The 18,547-nt window shown below is 41.4% G+C and overlaps 1 protein-coding gene and 1 long non-coding RNA gene across 16 annotated transcripts in view; one reads left to right on the top strand and one right to left on the bottom strand.

Annotated features, from left to right (window-relative positions):
• LOC119715614 (uncharacterized) overlaps window positions 1-18,547 on the top strand; it is a 160,581-nt gene that overhangs the window by 83,015 nt on the left and 59,019 nt on the right. The window lies entirely within an intron of this gene.
• Window positions 1,300-18,547, bottom strand: part of SHISAL1 (shisa like 1) — a 95,538-nt gene continuing 78,290 nt past the window's right edge. For 8 of the 10 annotated variants that reach the window (XM_038173345.2, XM_038173347.2, XM_038173344.2 and 5 more), the window contains one exon: window positions 10,121-12,355. In XM_038173345.2, the coding sequence (XP_038029273.1) occupies window positions 12,148-12,355 (208 nt within the window). In that variant the 3' untranslated portion in view covers window positions 10,121-12,147. Of the gene's footprint in view, window positions 5,296-5,771; window positions 5,826-10,120; window positions 12,356-18,547 lie in introns of those variants that run through there. The other 2 variants (XR_011810886.1, XM_038173352.2) reach the window with 2 other exon arrangements.

Here is an 18,547-nt window from a genome sequence, read left to right as displayed (position 1 = left end):
TCTTATCACTGTAAGCATATCTCAGTACCACATTCCCTCCTTCTAAACAATGTAACTCTGCAAAAACAACATTTCTATTCCCACATATATTCCTGCAACTTAGTCTCTAGTCTGGGGCTAGCTACCTGATACTATAGCCATTATTTTTAATTTGAAAAGGTACATTTTGTGTTTATAAATTCTTGTGTTTCATTGAGACATGAATAATGCTGGATGAGTCAACAAGGCTAGACAGAGGACGGCAGCTTAGGAAAACCTACACTTGGGAACTGTAGGACAGAGAAGAGAAAGAACAGCTTCTGCCTAGGGAACCAGAGGCAAGAAGCCCCCCATGACTCTCCCTCCTGTCCATGTGTTGTGCTAGGACCTAGGCTCACTGTGTATGTTACTGCAGATACCAGTGAAATTTTCTTGAGGATTGGGTGGATGAAGGAGAAACTTTAAGTGTAAACAATGCTACCAACATAAAACAGCTGTTGCATTTCTTTTTGTGTTTGTGGAATCCAGGTATCAAAAATATCTCATTTTACTAGTTCAAAAGCTGAAATTTCAGCTAGGCATGTGGAAGATTTTTTGGAATATTGTGAGTGATGCTTCTTAAATGGTCTGTTACAAAGGGACTTGAGAGCACAGTGTGTTTAGTAGGTCTAAGCCTTTCTGGAAAACTCTGTTGCCTTCAGCCCATCAGAGGAAGAAAAATGTACATGTAAGTTCTGCCTTTGTGAGCTGTTGATCCTACCTTTTTACAAAGCAAGCTGAAATATGTTTGACCCTACCTCATCTGGGTAGGTGGAGCTGCCATCACATGCATGTGTGACACTGCATCATGTATGGAAAGAAAAATGTTGTATTCTTTCTTTCTCCTTTGTTGCACATTTGGTCTTTTCAGCTTATCCTGAGAAGTGTAAAGGTGATGTTTATTTCTAGCAGTCTTCGATCTGCATCCCACATTTCCCTCTTAAGTATCTGGTATTAGCAGCTGGTGGAAATGTGATGCAGACTAAATGGACAACATGTTTTTCGGCAAATAATACCTGTGACACCAATTCAATGGCCTTAGCCTCCCCTCCCCTCCCCTCCCCTCCCCTCCCCTCCTCTCCCCTTTCCTCTCTCTTCTTTTTCTGGTTCTTCAGGTCCAAACATCATTCTTTGCACTGAATATGCTTTCTTTCTTTCCACCTGTATAAACTATAGAGTATCGGTATCTAGGGATTTCCCTGCAGATGGAAAAGGAAGACAAAAAGTCTGAAGCTACTGAAGGAAGTTGGAAACTCGGATCTATAAAGCTATTCCAGAAGGTCTTGAAACATTAAAGGAAGTTTTATTACAGAGATTAGTTTATGTTACACTCATTTATTAAAACCTAAGGACATCTTTATAAAAACTACTGTATATAAAGACAAGAGCAGTGCAATAGCAGTGTAAAACACATTTTTGGTTTACTTGGCAATCACTTTAGAAAGACAACATGATTCATAATATGAAGTTAGAGTATGCTGCAAAAAATAGGACAGGATTAGATCAAAAACTAGATTAGCAAATCACTGGACACTGGCACGTATTAATTTAAAACATTGAGTATTATGTAAACAGTATTATTGTCAATGCATCAATAAAGAGTGAGTAATCACTGTAACCCTAGAATTTCTAGTTAGCTTAATTAGCCTAAAATTTGATTGCAGACTATTAAAATAGACTATCGTACTGCATATCCTAGCTTCTTAGTTATTTACTATTTATGTAAAAAAGGACTAGAAGAAATCCCTCTTTTACAAGAGGATTTTCAAGGGTGAGAAAAGATGTTTCTTCCCGGCAAGTTGTTAGAGTTGTTTTTTTTTGTTGCCCTAATTTTCATACACCATCACTGGTAGTTAAATAGAACTGAGTTTAAAAATCGCTTTGATGTATTACTTCAACGCTTCTGCAAGTGGACAGTCCTCATATAGAAATTACAGCCATAATAAAACTATTAAAAACAGTTATCTAAAATAGCTGCTACAATACGCTGATGTATACATTTAGAGGCCAGGTTGTTTTCTCTTTGTGTTCTTGTAAGATCGATAACCAGGCACAACAGATGGTTAATTACAACACCAAGTCCTGCACAAGCTTTATAACTTATGAACTTATAACTTTTAGAACTTATGTTCTATGTTATACACAGCAATTATTAAGAAGTTGGACACTCAGTTCTTAGTAAAATATGGACGAGAAAATTAGTTGGAAAGGGAAGGAGGCTTCTGGAGCACAAATGTCATTAATAGCCACTGAAATAGTTGCTATTGGTGAATGGGATGAACAATGAAATTATGTGCTTTCATTAATATTAATTTTATATCCCTTATTTTTCCAACTATATCAGGACGGACATAGAGAAATATATCTGTTTTAGTCCAAGTCTTTTATTTTAGAGAGAGATTGCATTTGAACCAGGCTCTATCTGCAGAAATAGTATAGTGATTAATTGCAGTTATCTGGTTCACAATAATTACTTTTGATCAGGTGAATGCACAAGGATATCAGAGCACTGCTATATGGGTGGTTGGGATGTTCAGCCAGCACTCTTCTGCAATGTCTCATCAATAAGAGAGAAGGGTGGATAGCAATGGTGGTAGGGAAGTACATGTGGTGCAGTGTTTCCGTTTAGTTTGAGGCCTGGCAAGCATTAGCCTTATTCAAGATCTTATATTCTGCCAAATTAAGTGGGATATCAGATGATTATAACAACACAATTGATGAACGTCATCAGCTACGATGTGGATTTATCCATAAGTTAATTGGTAGGCAAAATCAGAATTTCAGCCAGAGAGTATCCACCTTATATTAGCTGGCTCTGTTTAGAAAATCAAAGGAAAACAAACAAACAAACAAAAAGCACATCGATTACAAAGTATACATGTACTAGAAGTAAAGCATAAAACTGCTCATTAATAACGCACAGTTCCCAAAGGGAAAAAAAAACCCTTACAAAATACAGTAAGTAACACAAACCAGTATGTAATACAAATCCCTTCATGAACATAAGCTTTTTACAAAGCTCTCTGTGGTGGTTATCACCTCACAATGAAAGTAGGTGCTGAAGGTAAAAGGAGTAAAGCTCCAACTGATTACTGGAGATATGTATTTTGGTGGCTGTCAACAAGGGGTACGGATCGTGGAGTCAAAGTGGGAGTGGGGAGAAGACATGATGCCTGTAGAGGCATTGATGGCACTGTTCTCAGCTACTTGGTTTCCTTTGCTTTTCTTACAAGTTGGCACCACTTTACATCCTCATTGGGATAGGTCTCCCAGCACCAGGAGCTCCAACCTTTTTACTGCTGAAGTGCTAATCTCCGAAGAGAGAGCAGCCAGGACTGTCTGCCACTATCTGCAAGCTCCTTACAGTGCTTGTTTGCTGGAGGTCCTTTTTGTGACCACTCAAAGTGCTTTAAATGCTTCTGCAATGCTCTAATTAAATGTTCATGTTAGAAAACTAAAGTCTCTTATGTTTAGAGTGAAACAAAGTTTAAAAAATACTGTCTGCTTTTTATTTGAAATGCTGCATTTCTTTCAATGTCAAACAAGCCATTTGTACTACGACAGCACTGCAAGCAGGGTTGCTTTCAGAGGAGCATGCACAGGAGCTTCTGTGAAGAGCAAGAGTGGGCCAGGCGTATGCTTACCTAGAACAGGTTGGAGCCTAATGCCTGGAGGGTGACACACTTATCTGTAGCATTTGAATTCTTGCTGATTAGCTGTTACCTGCCCTTACACAGTGATACTCTGCTTTTACTTATTTATTGGGTTTTCTTTGGAGGCTGGATACTCCTATGCCCTCCAGTCTTGGCTCCCCCAACATTTTTTATTCCTGGATAGGTTTGGTCATGTACCATTATACACTCCAATAACTTTAAATTAGCTCATATCACACTCAGTAGTCTATTCCTGTTGAGTTCAATGGAAAGCTAACATGCACTCAAATCAAAGAGGTACAAAAACCCACCCCAACTTGATTGTTCACTAACAAGGTGTTTTTTAATACTCATTGGCAAGGTGTTCCTCACACTGGTTGTACAATAAAATATAACATTATTATAAAATTACTGATTTGTGCCATGCCTCAAAATATGAGGCATGAAGAATTAATTTGGCATTAGCATGGCACTATGCTACAACTTCTAGATGAACTACTCTGTTTAGTTGTCATTGCCAGGTTCTCCATTTCCCTTTCTCTCTCTTAATAAATGATTAAATTTCACAGGGTCTGCTCATATAATTGATACTGTATGATTTTAAAATGAACCTGTCCTGTGGAAAGTTAAGTCAAGCTATCACAACTTAGTGACTAAGTACTCCACATACTTCCATGGTAGCATCATTGCCCTTTTGGCTTACAAATCTTAGATTTGTAAGCCAAATTAGATTAGATTTACAAATCTTTAGATTTGTGAGGGATAAATTCTGACGCCAGTCAGTGGATGAGGGAATTGGATTATTGCCTTGTAAAGCAGAGGGACAATGGTATTATTGCTTTTGTAATACACAGTTTGTTGTTTTTCTTCTATTTTTCTTTCAGCTTCAAGGGGTATGGGGGAGGAATGGGGTATCTCTTTTGCTTCTTAATGAAAGCTCCCCTCTTCAGGAAAGCATGTCAAACTGAAGCTGAGCTGTGCTCAGATGTTTTATGTCTTATCAGAATCATTGCCAGTGTGTACTAAAATGTGTACTAAGGCTGAACCATTGCTACCCTGCAGTTTGATTGGGTGTGAAGGTTTTACTCATCTTGTAGTTCATGACAACACGGGTAGCAGTGACAGGGGTTGCCAGCATCTACCCCATCGTGACAAAATATTCACCAGAGAACTTTGCAAAAACTCACATTCAGTATTCTGACACTTAGATTAGGCTCAAATGGCAATAGATGGATGGGGAGGCAAAGAAAAGTTATCTACCAAAGGTTTGTCTTATGATCTTTTTCCACCTTTGTGTGGATTTGCCAGAGCAACTTAATTTTCTTCCTACTGAGCATTTTCTAAAACATGATGATTCCTTTGAAAGATAACATTATCAGTCAAAAATTAAAATATTGCTTACTGACTACTTTCTTCTGGAAACTCTTTCTTATCATTTGTCTATAGAAGTTGTCTGAAAGGTGTTTCTTTTCAGGTGACTTGATCAATCTCCATGCTGTAGTTTCTCTCTCTCTGTTGCTTATCAACCATTTTAAAGTCTTTGTCATTTAACTGGTTTTCTTGAAAGCTGCTCCGTGGAGTCTGATCTTACCTCTCCCATCTTGAGGCACATCAATGTATTTTTCTGGAAGACATAAAACACACATGTTCCTGTAATGTTTCATAAGCATTCAACATCAAAGCATTTTCTCTAAAGATAAATGTGTTGTTTTCTCATATGTGGATTTGATCTGTGGAGAAAACAGGTGAGAAAGAAAGAAGAGGTGTTGGGAGGCCTTTACCTTCCTTCATTAGCTTTATTTAGCATAGTGTGAGCTTATGTGCTATGGAGGTTGCATCTCCCTTCTTTGTTTTTTGTTTTGTTTTGTTTTTACAGTCAGAGTGGGAGGTTAACCCTGTTTCTCCTTATTCATTATAAATTGGTCCTGGTCCTGGACATCAACCACATATTAGGTGTGCAAGTTGCATGTGCTCATCTGAGCAGGGCTCAGGTGTAGGCTACTGAGCACCCTTGGCCCACAGAGATGTGGATAACAATCAAGCCTACAGATATGTCTGGAATCTGAGACAGAGATAAAAATCAGATTTTATTCCAAATACCTTTTTCTGTGCGTATACCAGCATACTGTTCCATGTTGCCGAGCTGTCTACTACCTGTGAGATAAAATGATCAAATATTTGCCTGAAAAGGTAAAAGAGGAAATGCAAACAACTGCTAAACTCTTCATTTCTACTGCATGAAGTCTATTTTGAAAGTGCAGAGTGCAGAGGGCTTCCTTCTGCAACCATAAATTTACTTTGAAGCAAATTTTATTTGCTTATACAGTCTCACCGGGCTGGTTTTCCTGAGTGAAGTGTATTCTCATGGCCATATGGTAAAGCCTTTATCAAATGTCATGGAGTCTTCCTGTTGTACTGGTTACTAAGGTGTGCATCGGACCAAACATGGACTGCTTACTCTAACCCTGATTCCTTTCACATGATGAGAAAATGCATTTCTGTTTGCACGTATGTCAATGAGTAATTATATTCATGTGCTTTCCTCACAGAAGTGTTTTATTTATTTATTTATTTATTGCAACTCGTCTGGAACATAACAAATGTGTTAAATCTGCCCATCTTCACCTTGTGCAGAGAGGGCGTGTGTACCTGGCTATGTTGATCCTTTTGTTTTTGAGGTAGACCATGATTATTAATCATAATAATAAATTAAAGTGATTCATCTGTTTCCTGGAGTAGGAAAGCATAGTGGTATAAACACAAGCTGCTGGAGGCACAATTTGGTATCCTAGTAGCAGCGACATTTAATTAACTTTAATTAACTTTTCCAAGCAGCGTTCTTTATATGTTGGGTATTCCCAAGTCTGTGCACTACATTATACATATTGCATTTCACTAATGTATAAAATATAAAGAAACACCTGGTTCAAACACCAGGATATCTGTGGGAATCAGCGTGTCTGAGGTTATCTAGCGTTTCCCATCAAACCTGTTGAGTACATGAGCCTCGACCTCTAACCTTTGCCTCAGTGTCACACCACTGAAATGGCAGGGGTGGGCTTGCTGGGATGTGCAAGTCCACCGGGCAACTGCCTCTGATGCAGCTGAAGTATGCTGCCTTTGTCCAGGTTCATGTCTTCCTTGCAGTGCTGCTTGTCAGGAAGAACTGCTGCAGAAATACGCAGTCCTCCCTCTAGATCATGCTGAGGATCTAAACCTTTATCCAATACTCAAAGCGAACTTATGTCAAGGTTTTATTAATAATTGCTTTCTAATAATTAAATATCCTAGTCAGCCTTGTTTGCCTCAGAAATACGGCAAAATTACTTTGGATTTTGTTCTTTCACTGTCCTTTTTTGACCTTGGTAGAAATGGGCACTGAAGAAACATGCAGATGTGCCTCTTGTAAGGTCTGCAGACAGAATGAGTTTAACAGAAGTTTGTTTGTATCTAGAAGAGAACCTCCTGATACCTTGCTATAAGTAATTAAATATCAATAACAAAACCAAACCAAACCAAAACAAACAAAACAAACAATAACAAAAAAACCTTGAGAGAGGGGAAACAGAAGAGCAATAGCACGTCATGGCTTGGAGACACACATGTTCTTTGCAGCACCTTCAGTTGTTTCTTTTCACTCTAGCTCTAGCTCAGATGAAGTGTTTTACAAATCTGTAGTCTACTTAACTTAAAGTCCTTTCTCTTTCCTCCCCTCCCCTCCCCTCCCCTCCCCTTCCCTCCCCTCCCCTCCCCTCCCAACCACTTCCTCTTTGTTTTCCCCTTTCCCTTTCCCTTTCCCTTTCCCTTTCCCTTTCCCTTTCCCTTTCCCTTTCCCTTTCCCTTTCCCTTTCCCTTTCCCTTTCCCTTTCCCTTTCCCTTTCCCTTTCCCTTTCCCTTTCCCTTTCCCTTTCCCTTCTTTCCCTTTCCCTTTCCCTTCTTTCCCTTTCCCTTTCCCTTTCCCTTCTTTCCCTTTCCCTTCTTTCCCTTTCCCTTTCCCTTTCCCTTTCCCTTTCCCTTTCCCCTTTCCCTTTCCCTTTCCCTTTCCCTTTCCCTTTCCCTTTCCCTTTCCCTTTCCCTTTCCCTTTTCCTTTCCCTTTCCCTTTCCCTTTCCCTTTCCCTTTCCCTTTCCCTTCTTTCCCCTTTCCCTTCTTTCCCTTTCCCTTCTTTCCCTTTCCCTTTCCCTTTCCCTTTCTCTTTCCCTTTCCCTTTCCCTTTCCCTTTCCCTTTCCCTTTCCCTTTCCCTTTCCCTTTCCCTTTCCCTTTCCCTTTCCCCTTTCCCTTTCCCTTTCCCTTTCCCTTTCCCTTTCCCTTTCCCTTTCCCTTTCCCTTTCCCTTTCCCTTTCCCTTTCCCTTTCCCTTTCCCTTTCCCTTTCCCTTCTTTCCCTTTCCCTTTCCCTTCCCCTTCCCCTTCCCCTTCCCCTTCCCCTTCCCCTTCCCCTTCCCCTTCCCCTTCCCCTTCCCCTTCCCCTTTCCTTTTTCTTTTTCCTTTTTCCTTTCTCAAAGTATTCACCCTCTATTCTCTCAGCTCTTGTCTAAGGCTGGTGCCAAATCAGTTTCTTCGGGCTGAAACCAAACCTTGGCAGCACAGGTGCCAGGTAAAAGCTGCCAAGCAGTGCTCACTAAATGGATGACAAGCTGTTGAATAAAAAAATGGCCCAACAGAGCCCGCTTTCTTCAGGTGTTCTCCTTCCTCTCAGCGTGATCCACTTCTTATAGTGAGGAGTAAGCATGGGTGGTGAACAACAGATTGACTGATGATGGATCAGTAAAACTGGGAGATTCTGCTTTAGATTGATTGCTCTGCAACAGTGGATCATTGAAAATACTTGCATTTCCTAAGAAAAAGAAATGCTGATTTCCACATGTGGTCAGCCAGAGTACTGAAACTTTTGTCACTTTTGGTCACTTCTGGACTTTTATATATCAAGAGAGTGCTCTTTTACGTATCAAGATGGAGATGGCTCAGCTTGCTCCTACTCACTGGCAAGGGTTACCACCAATGTGGCACCTCAGACTGCATCGATTTTCATTGTCTGGCGAGGAAGTAGCTAACTAAAAGATTGCCTCTTTTATCACATCAATGACTGCTAGGTGCCTTAGTTCCACTGAAAAAAAAAATGACATCCATTAATAAAAAAAGAATGATTCAAAGCCTCTGCAGACATTTATTTATTATTTTTTTCAGGAACTTTAATCATTTTCTGACAAATGAAGTAAACTGTTGCCACACTCACAGTTCCAGGGAATCTTGCTAAGTTAATGTTCACATAAAAGCGCTATCAATCACCAAAGCCCCTTCAGACATGAGATAACAAAGTAAGTGGTCTCTGAAAATGTCCAGATACTCTCTCTGGTATAAAATTGTATTACGCTGATCTAACAGACCAACCCTAATCTATGACTGCTGAGAGTCTGCAATGCCTTCAACTCTGTTCATACTGGGAGTGGAAGAAAGGCTTTTGCTCTCTCTTGTCACAGGAAGAGCTCAGCTACCAGCCTAATAGGCAGCTTTCTGCAGCAAGTAGCCCTTGGCAGACACGCTGATTACTATAGGCAATAGGAAAAGTCCTCCTTTCTCATACATGGAAGGACAAGGGAGGACAATGCACAATGCACTAGATTTTAAAAAAAAAAAAAAAAAAAAAAAAAGCCTCACAAGTTCATGAGTTTAAAAGGAAAGGATGCGAGAAATGAATTGCAGGACAAGTACCAAATGAAAAGCCATTCAGTTGTCTAAATATATTGCAACCAGAAAGAAATAGAACATAATCTAACACCTCTGCCTCTGTGGAGGCAGACAAAGAGCAGGGAAATAATTTGCATAGCTTGGCATCTGTACAGTGCAATAGTAGTATTATATATAGCATATAAGATTGTATCTAAAATGTATGCTGAAAGACTGCTCAGGTTACTAAATCGTAAAAACTATGAAATACAGGAATGAATGCTGCCTGTGTGATCTTAATTTGTCCATCTAGTTTGTGTGAAAGAAAGCAGAAAGTTTTAGTCTTTAGACAGTTTTTTTCTTTTTTCTTTTCTTTTCTTTTCTTTTCTTTTCTTTTCTTTTCTTTTCTTTTCTTTTCTTTTCTTTTCTTTTCTTTTCTTTTCTTTTCTTTTCTTTTCTTTTCTTTTCTTTTCTTTTCTTTTCTTTTCTTTTCTTTTCTTCTTTTCTTTTCTTCTCTTTTCTTTTCTTCTCTTCTCTTTTCTTTTCTTTTCTTTTCTTTTCTTTTCTTTTCTTTTCTTTTCTTTTCTTTTCTTTTCTTTTCTTTTCTTTTCTTTTCTTTTCTTTTCTTTTCTTTTCTTTTCTTTTCTTTTCTTTTCTTTTCTTTTCTTTTCTTTTCTTTTCTTTTCTTTTCTTTTCTTTTCCTCTTCTCTTCGCTTCTCTTCGCTTCGCTTCTCGAGAAAACTTTTCTTTCATTGAGAGAACATCAGAATAGCTGAATGACTCAGGTTTTTCCAATGCAAGGGAAACACTTCAGACACAACTAAAATTTGCTTCAGTTTGGCTCAGTAACTTGAAGAGGTTGCAAATCTTGTTCTTTTGAATTGATTATGAACATTTCAACACTAAGCAGTGGTGTGGGATGTTGCTATCTTGCCAAAAAGAAGCAGCAGCATGGCCCCTAGGCTGAGTGATCGTTCTCCTCTGGTGCCACGCAATTTCCCCTCTGTTCTAGTGAAATGGGTCATGACACATGCAGGAGGTCAGATGAAAGGACTGCCTTAACTTGTGGCAAATCAGTTTTGTTGCAATCGTCGTGTAAAATTACCATCATCACTGGTAGCCATTGCTAATGTTTCTAATATATTCATTGGCTTGGGGAAGATAGATGTCTGGTGCTTAAGAGTTTAAACAAAAAACAGGCTCTGGAAATTTTCAACCTGATAAACAGACTCTGAATTTTCAACTCATTTAATTTCCACTTTAGCTGACAATTCTGCAAAGGTGGAGAGAAATGTCTAAATGTGTTTGAAAGCAAATACCTCAAGAAGGTGTTAGGGATTAAACTGAATGAATGTGTAGTGCATGTCAGATTGATCAGATTTAAGTTTATTCCTTAGCTGCAGACCTAAGAAAAGGAGGCAGAAATATCAGGGTATATGAAGAACAAACCCAGGAGTTTCTGTTCTGATAGGTGTGTTCTTGGCACGTGGGGGGACACATAAATGGGGCCAACTGAGAGACCCCTTTGCTAGGTAGTCAGAAATGTCTGAGACATTTCTATCAGTTCTTAAGAAACACCAAGGGTCTTATGCCCAGGGCAGGCATGGGACTAATGGATATGTTGAATTTTGCTCATATTCTGCAGGAGTATTTTGGGGGGGGTGGTCCTATTTGTGGGCAGCTACCAAATGTATTAAGCTAGTGGCCTATTGGTTACTCAATGCATGTGTGAATGGCAACTAGAAATATTATTGCATGCTCTGAATTAAGCACCAATGGAGAAATGTGATCTCCAGCTTGTGTGCCACAGTTCTGAGGCGTAGCATCAAAGTGGTCAGGAAATCACAATAGCTCATGAATCATGATCATATGATAGAGGCTTTCTGCTCATAACGTTTCTTTGCTGGTGGGGAAAAAAAAATCCTTTCAATTGTTCGTGCAGCTGTGTGTATTTATTTACTCATGCTGCAGTGCCCTACCATCAATACAGTGAAGTACTTGATAATGAACAAGTCAGACAGAGGGCATGAATGGGACTAACTCAAGAGTGCAGGTGGAATAGGCCGTACCTACACGTATCACTCACTGGAAATGGGGCTGCATGTCACCTCTGACAATCTCTTCTCCTCCCTTCTACCTGGAAAGCAGGTAGGTGGGGAAATAGGCCTGTGCTTACTTCAATCATGGGTCATGATGCTGGGCTTATTTCTCAGCCCTGAATTGTCCAGTGTCTGATGCAGGAGATGGTAAAAATGCGGAGAGCTCCATGCGGAGAGCTCATTTATGGTCAGTGTCTTGTTCTACTTGAGGGACTCTGCCACCATACTCTGTAGCACTTTACTCTAGACTGCTCCGGTACATGTTCTGCAGCCAATTATGCCCAATTCTTCTGTTGCTTAGCTTATTTTTCAGAATCCTCTTCACAGAGGTTCAAACTGGAATTGTTTGGCAAAGACTATTTAAAAGTACACTTTTTTTTTTTTTACTTTTTTTTTTTTTTTCTTTCTTCATTCAGAGGTAGGAAAGGAAGATTTCTTCTCCTTATGTTTTGGGTCAGAGTACTACCACAAGCTGCAACTTTATTTCTTGTATGACTGCTTTCATACCATTTCACTTTACTTACCCCCCAGGTCATTTTGAGTTCAAATTGCACCTTTTGAGACCACAACATATAATTTATTTTAAAAATTCATCAGAGGTAATGGTCTGTGTAAGGGAAAAAGGTAGAAGAATGGAAGCAAGTGACAGTTTAGGTGCAATTTTTTTGGAAAATATTGGTCTCAAAGAATTGAGAGTGCAAGGAATAATCGTTCAAACCTCAGCTAGAAAAATATCTATACATGTCAAGCAATTATTTATTTGCCAATAATTAGCATTAAATCTACATGTGGGGAAGGCAAATAATATGTTTGGGATTAAGGTGCACAGGAAATTGACTTTAAATCTGAGGAAGTACCTTGAGTTTCTCTTGAATGGGGTGTTTCCATCACCAAGGTGTAGAGACAAAAGGGATGGTGACCTGAGATACAGCAGCAAACCTTCATTTAGTGCCATCTTCTGAGAGACTGAGCTGCTAACCTAACAATCTTTATGAAATACTTTTCAACTAATACAATGGAATATGATAATCAGCACTGAGCAGTATTTGAATTAAAACGCTCGTGTGAAGAGAAACACTGCTGTGCATCAACTTAAAATGCATACACAAATTCTCATTTCACATTTTGATAACTTCATGCTGTAATATGAAAGTGCAAACTATGCACACCTAAGCAAATCACTGATAGCCATCTTTTCCCTGTGCATGAATCCATTTTGGTGACTTTGATCTGGAGCTAGCATGGAAATAGTCAAGGAAAAGGCAAAATTTTCACCCTCAGTTGAAGCCATTCATCTCTAAAATATAAGCCATGATAATAAATGGATAGATCAGTAATTGGTTAAACTGTTTCATGACCTGATAATAGAGATGGCAGGAATCCTTCACCAGCAGCAGCTCTGAGGCTCCTTTGCCCCTCAAGACCCTCTTTTGAACCAGTCACTGAACTGAGCATTGAGGCTGTCCACCACTTTTGCTCAAGGCGCATATTCTTCTGTTGATCCTGGACACTGGAGTTTTTTCCCAGTCTGGTGCTCCCTATGGCCTTGTCCCAAACATAAGCCCACCTGATTTCAGAAATTTACCCAGCACAACCCTATGCTCTGAAATCAAATTGCAGGGCAGAAGTTTGGTTGAGATGCGAGAGCAAGGAGCTGATGAGGTGTTGGCTGAAATCTGTTGAAGCACTACCCCAAGTGCTAGGCGCCGCTCATGGGAAATGCTGGTTTTGCACAATCATGTGTGTGAATTTGAGTGTACACACTGGTCCCTGTATGGACAGAGGAAACAGCTGGAAAAGCAGATGGACACAGACACTGAAAGGTACTCAGCACCTTCAATCAGAACTGGATCTTCTCTAACGTGCAAAAGAAGTGAGAGACAGCACATAAAGAAGCAGAATTTGATGTTGTGTGGAAAGCATATACATGTATGTGCCTGTGATATTCTCCTGTGGGGAGAAGGTGGTGGTGGTAGAGTATCTACCTTTTGAAAGCAGATCCAGCCATTGGGTCAATCTGATTTTCAAGTGCCACAATGTTGTCATAGGCAGGATTTAAGAAATAATGATGTTGTTTTCAGAGGCTCCACAGATAAAATAAGGAGGATTAGTACAAAGGAACTGTAGAATATCAGTATGTAAAAACTCAAATCTGGTAACAAGATTTCTTTTTGTATCTAACATAAACTCACCAATTTATTTAGAGTATTTAAGAACAGTATTCTTTTATATCCTGGGAATACTGGTCTCATGAAATTTTATTTTATTATATTTGCACAGAATATTTCCTAAGAGATGGTGGCTTAAAATTCAAGACTTTTTTGCTGAGTACTGGGAAGAGAAAATATATTGAGCTGAATTGATGATACTTTATGTATGTGTATATATATATTTAAATATAGCTACAAGAAATTCTCAGTTTCTACTCAGGAAAGTGTTAGAGCTTGGAGTTTTTCATTATCTGTAGCTATGGGAAACATTAAATAAGATAATTGGTTGCCATCACGGAAACGTAGTGGGACCAGTCTCATGACTGGAGTGCTGCGATGCCTGGCTATAGGCTCTTCAGAAGGGACAGGCAGCACAGAAGGGGTGGCGGTGTGGCTCTCTATATTAGAGAGTCTTTCGATGTTGTAGAACTCGAGGCTAGGAATGACAAGATCGAGTCCCTTTGGGTTAGGATCGGCAGGGACAACAAGGCTAGTGTCCTGGTCGGGGTCTGCTATAGACCGCCGAAACAGGATGAGGAGACGGATGAGGAGTTCTACAGGCAGCTGACAGAAGTTGCAAAATCTTCAGCGCTTGTACTCGTGGGGGACTTCAACTTCCCTGACATATCCTGGAAGCACAACACAGCCCAGAGGAAGCAGTCTAGGAGGTTTCTGGAGAGTGTGGAAGATAGCTTCCTGACGCAGCTGATTAGTGAACCTACCAGGGGTGGTGCCCTGCTAGACCTTCTCTTCACAAACAGAGAAGGACTGGTGGAGGATGTGATTGTCGGGAGCTGTCTTGGGCAGAGTGACCACGAAATGGTGAAGTTCACTATTCTTGGCGGGGCCAGGAAGGGAACCAGTAAAACCACTGTATTGGACTTTCGGAGGGCTGACTTTGGGCTGCTCAGGACGCTAGTTGGTGGAGTCCCATGGGAGGCGGTTCTGAAGGGCAGAGGGGTCCAGAAAGCCTGGGCACTCTTTAAGAGGGAAATCCTAATGGCGCAGGAGCGGTCTGTCCCCATGTGCCCAAAGATGAGCCAGCGGGGAAGAAGACCAGCCTGGCTCAACAGAGAATTGTGGCTTGAGCTTAGGAGGAAAAAGAGGGTTTATAATCTTTGGAAAATTGGGCAGGCCACTAAGGAGGACTATAAGGATGTAGCGAGGCTGTGCAGGGACAAGATTAGGAAGGCCAAAGCTCATCTGGAGCTCAATCTGGCTACTGCTGTTAAAGATAACAAAAAACGCTTTTATAAATACATCAACACAAAAAGGAGGACTAGGGAGAATCTCCATCCTTTACTGGATGCAGGGGGAAACTTAGTTACAAGAGATGAGGAAAAGGCAGAGGTGCTTAATGCCTTCTTTGCCTCAGTCTTTAGTGGCAAAACCGGTTGCTCTCTGGATACCCAGTACCCAGAACTGGTGGAAGGGGACGGGGAGCAGGATGTGGCCCTCACCATCCACGAAGAACTGGTTGGTGACCTGCTACGGCACTTGGATGTGCACAAATCGATGGGGCCGGATGGGATCCACCCAAGGGTACTGAGAGAACGGGCAGAGGAGCTGGCCAAGCCCCTATCCATCATTTATCAGCAGTCCTGGCTATCGGGGGAGGTCCCAGCTGACTGGTGGCTAGCGAATGTGACGCCCATCTACAAGAAGGGCCGGAGGGCAGACCCGGGGAACTACAGGCCGGTCAGTTTGACCTCAGTACCAGGGAAGCTCATGGAGCAGATCCTCTTGGGAGTCATCATGCGGCACTTGAAGGGCAAGCAGGCGATCAGGCCCAGCCAGCATGGGTTTATGGAAGGCAGGTCCTGCTTGACGAACCTGATCTCCTTCTACGACAAAGTGACGCGCTGGGTGGATGAGGGAAAGGCTGTGGATGTGGTCTACCTTGACTTCAGCAAGGCTTTTGACACCGTCTCCCACAGCATTCTCCTCAAGAAACTGGCTGCTCTTGGCTTGGACTGGCGCACGCTTCGTTGGGTTAGAAACTGGCTGGATAGCCGGGCCCAAAGAGTTGTGGTGAATGGAGCCAAGTCCAGTTGGAGGCCAGTCACTAGTGGCGTCCCCCAGGGCTCGGTGCTGGGGCCGGTCCTCTTTAACATCTTCATCAATGATCTGGACGAGGGCATTGAGTGCACCCTCAGTAAGTTTGCAGATGACACCAAGCTAGGTGCGTGTGTCGATCTGCTCGAGGGTAGGAAGGCTCTGCAGGAGGATCTGAATAGGCTGCACCGATGGGCTGAGGTCAACTGTATGAAGTTTAACAAGGCCAAGTGCCGGGTCCTGCACCTGGGGCGCAATAACCCCAAGCAGAACTACAGGCTGGGAGAGGAATGGTTGGAGAGCTGCCAGGCAGAGAAGGACCTGGGAGTGATGGTGGACAGTTGGCTGAATATGAGCCAGCAGTGTGCTCAGGTGGCCAAGAAGGCCAACGGCATCCTGGCTTGTATCAGAAACACTGTGACCAGCAGGGCTAGGGAGGTGATCGTCCCCCTGTACTCGGCTCTGGTGAGGCCGCACCTCGAGTACTGTGTTCAGTTTTGGGCCCCTCGCTACAAGAAGGACATCGAGGTGCTTGAGCGGGTCCAAAGAAGGGTGACGAAGCTGGTGAGGGGCCTGGAGAGCAAGTCCTATGAGGAGCGGCTGAAGGAGCTGGGCTTGTTCAGCCTAGAGAAGAGGAGGCTCAGGGGTGACCTTATTGCTCTGTATAAGTACCTTAAAGGAGGCTGTAGAGAGGTGGGGGTTGGCCTGTTCTCCCATGTGCCTGGTGACAGGACGAGGGGGAATGGGCTAAAGTTACGCCAGGGGAGCTTTAGGTTAGATGTTAGGAAGAATTTCTTTACTGAAAGGGTTGTTAGGCACTGGAACGGGCTGCCCAGGGAGGTGGTGGAGTCACCATCCCCGGAAGTCTTCAAAAGACGTTTAGATGTAGAGCTTAGGGATATGGTTTAGTGGGGACTGTTAGTGTTAGGTTAGAGGTTGGACTCGATGATCTTGAGGTCTCTTCCAACCTAGAAATTCTGTGATTCTGTGATAATCACTTAACAGATATTTTCATAAATTAAACTGATCAAGCAGGAGGAATGTTTAGAATGTACTTGTTATTTGGCTTTAAATATCTTTATTTTACATATAAGTTAGCTATGCACTTTCAGGGCAGAATTGCCTGTCTGTATTATGTAAGATAATTCTCATATATAGGCTTAATATGTTGTAAAAGTGAATGCTGTGTCAGCTGTCTTAGAGATTGGAGCATTGTAACAATACATTCAAGAGCAGCAATGACCATTTACAATACTTGAGAAAAGGTTACTCAAAAAATTCAAGTGCATGAGTTATGAAAGTGCAATTTTAAAGAAATTTCCTTTTTAGTAATTTAGGTTATACGTGTTGGTAAACCTGGATTATAAATTGCTCTTTCCACTTCTTAAGAATCTTGTCTGTTTTAGCCTAGATTGAGAGTTTACAAGCTGTAAACAGCTGGGAGCTGTTCCTTGCCTTTAAAGGCATTTTAGGGAAGATGTGCTCCTGGGGCTTGGGCCCTTGCATGGGAGAAGGAGCTATTGGTGGACAGCCAACCCTGCCAGCCAAGCCTTGGCTGTGCTCCCGCCCTGCAGAGGAAAGGCCTTGGGGTCAGGGGAGGAGTGGGGCTGCAGACAACCTGGTTGCTTCCTTGGTATCCTTGGTATGTGGAGCTCAGGATCTGCTTGGGACAGAGATGAGGCTTTTGGGGCACAGCTGGAGCTGCAGGGGCAGAGACCTGCCTCCCCTGCTGCCTCCCCCAGCATGGCAGGTGCTGGAACAGCAGCTGGCTTTGCTTCTGTTATTAATGTGGTGCCTGGCTAACACACCAAAACTAAAGGAGAAGATGGGTTTCCTGCAGAGGTTCTGTGTTATCTGTAATTGTACAAATTAAATACATCTTTTGTCCCATCATCTGGGTTGGGTGGTAGAGGAGTGAAACCACACAGGATACAATCTTCTCTATATTTTACTGAAAGCCATATTTTACGATTCTCACAAAGCACAGTGCACTACTGAAATCAATAGGGTGGCTAACATAAATAACTAATTGTGAGTAATGTCTCGGAAGTAATCCTACGTTTCTAAAGGCAAGTATTTTTCAATTAGTAGCAATGTTTTTCATTTGATAGCTCCTGAAATGATAGATACTCCTGAACACAGTTCTTGAGACTGAAACCATCTGGTTCTCTTGGAGAAATGTTGAGTATTTTTAAAGGAAATATGAAACATTCAAACTTCTGATTTATTCGTTGAACAGAGAAACAGATTAAGGTTTGAGGACATAAATTGGAAGATGATCACTGAAAAGCTGTATGTGTCTTCCCTCACTGAGGCTGATTTTTTAGTAACTTAATATGTTTTCTTCTTTCTGCTAAGGTTATTTAAAATAAATAGTCAAAACACCCTGGGACTCCCAAACCATCTTAAAAAAGTGGCTAGCCAACTATAAGTAAAACTGAAAGTGGGCTGGACTCTCTAATTTGCCAGACATCTATGAAACACTCAGGTCTTTCCCACAGTGTCCGAATCAGCTGCATGAATTGAGGTTGAAATTCATCTGGCTGATTGCTGCCAAATTTTCCTGCAGGCTATTGTGTGGCAGCTGTTAAGTTACTGATACACTTGAAAGCCGATTAATTTTCATGATTCATTAAGAAGAACTGGTTTTATTATATATAGTTTGAACTACTGTCAATTTTTTTTAAGACTTCTAGGAATTCTGATGATAAACTCAGTATGGGTATCATATAATGAACCTTCTTCTTCCTTTTTTTTTTTTTTCCCTTTTTTTTTTTTTTTTTTTTTTTTCCTGCTTCTTTGAGCTCCGGGGTGGGCATACTGCTTCAGAAAATGGCTAGATGCCTT

The sequence above is a fragment of the Anas platyrhynchos genome, chromosome 1 (assembly GCF_047663525.1).
Source record: "Anas platyrhynchos isolate ZD024472 breed Pekin duck chromosome 1, IASCAAS_PekinDuck_T2T, whole genome shotgun sequence".
NCBI lineage: Eukaryota > Metazoa > Chordata > Aves > Anseriformes > Anatidae > Anas > Anas platyrhynchos.
Note: the sequence above shows the minus strand (reverse complement) of the source record. Positions and strands in the feature narration are given on the sequence as shown.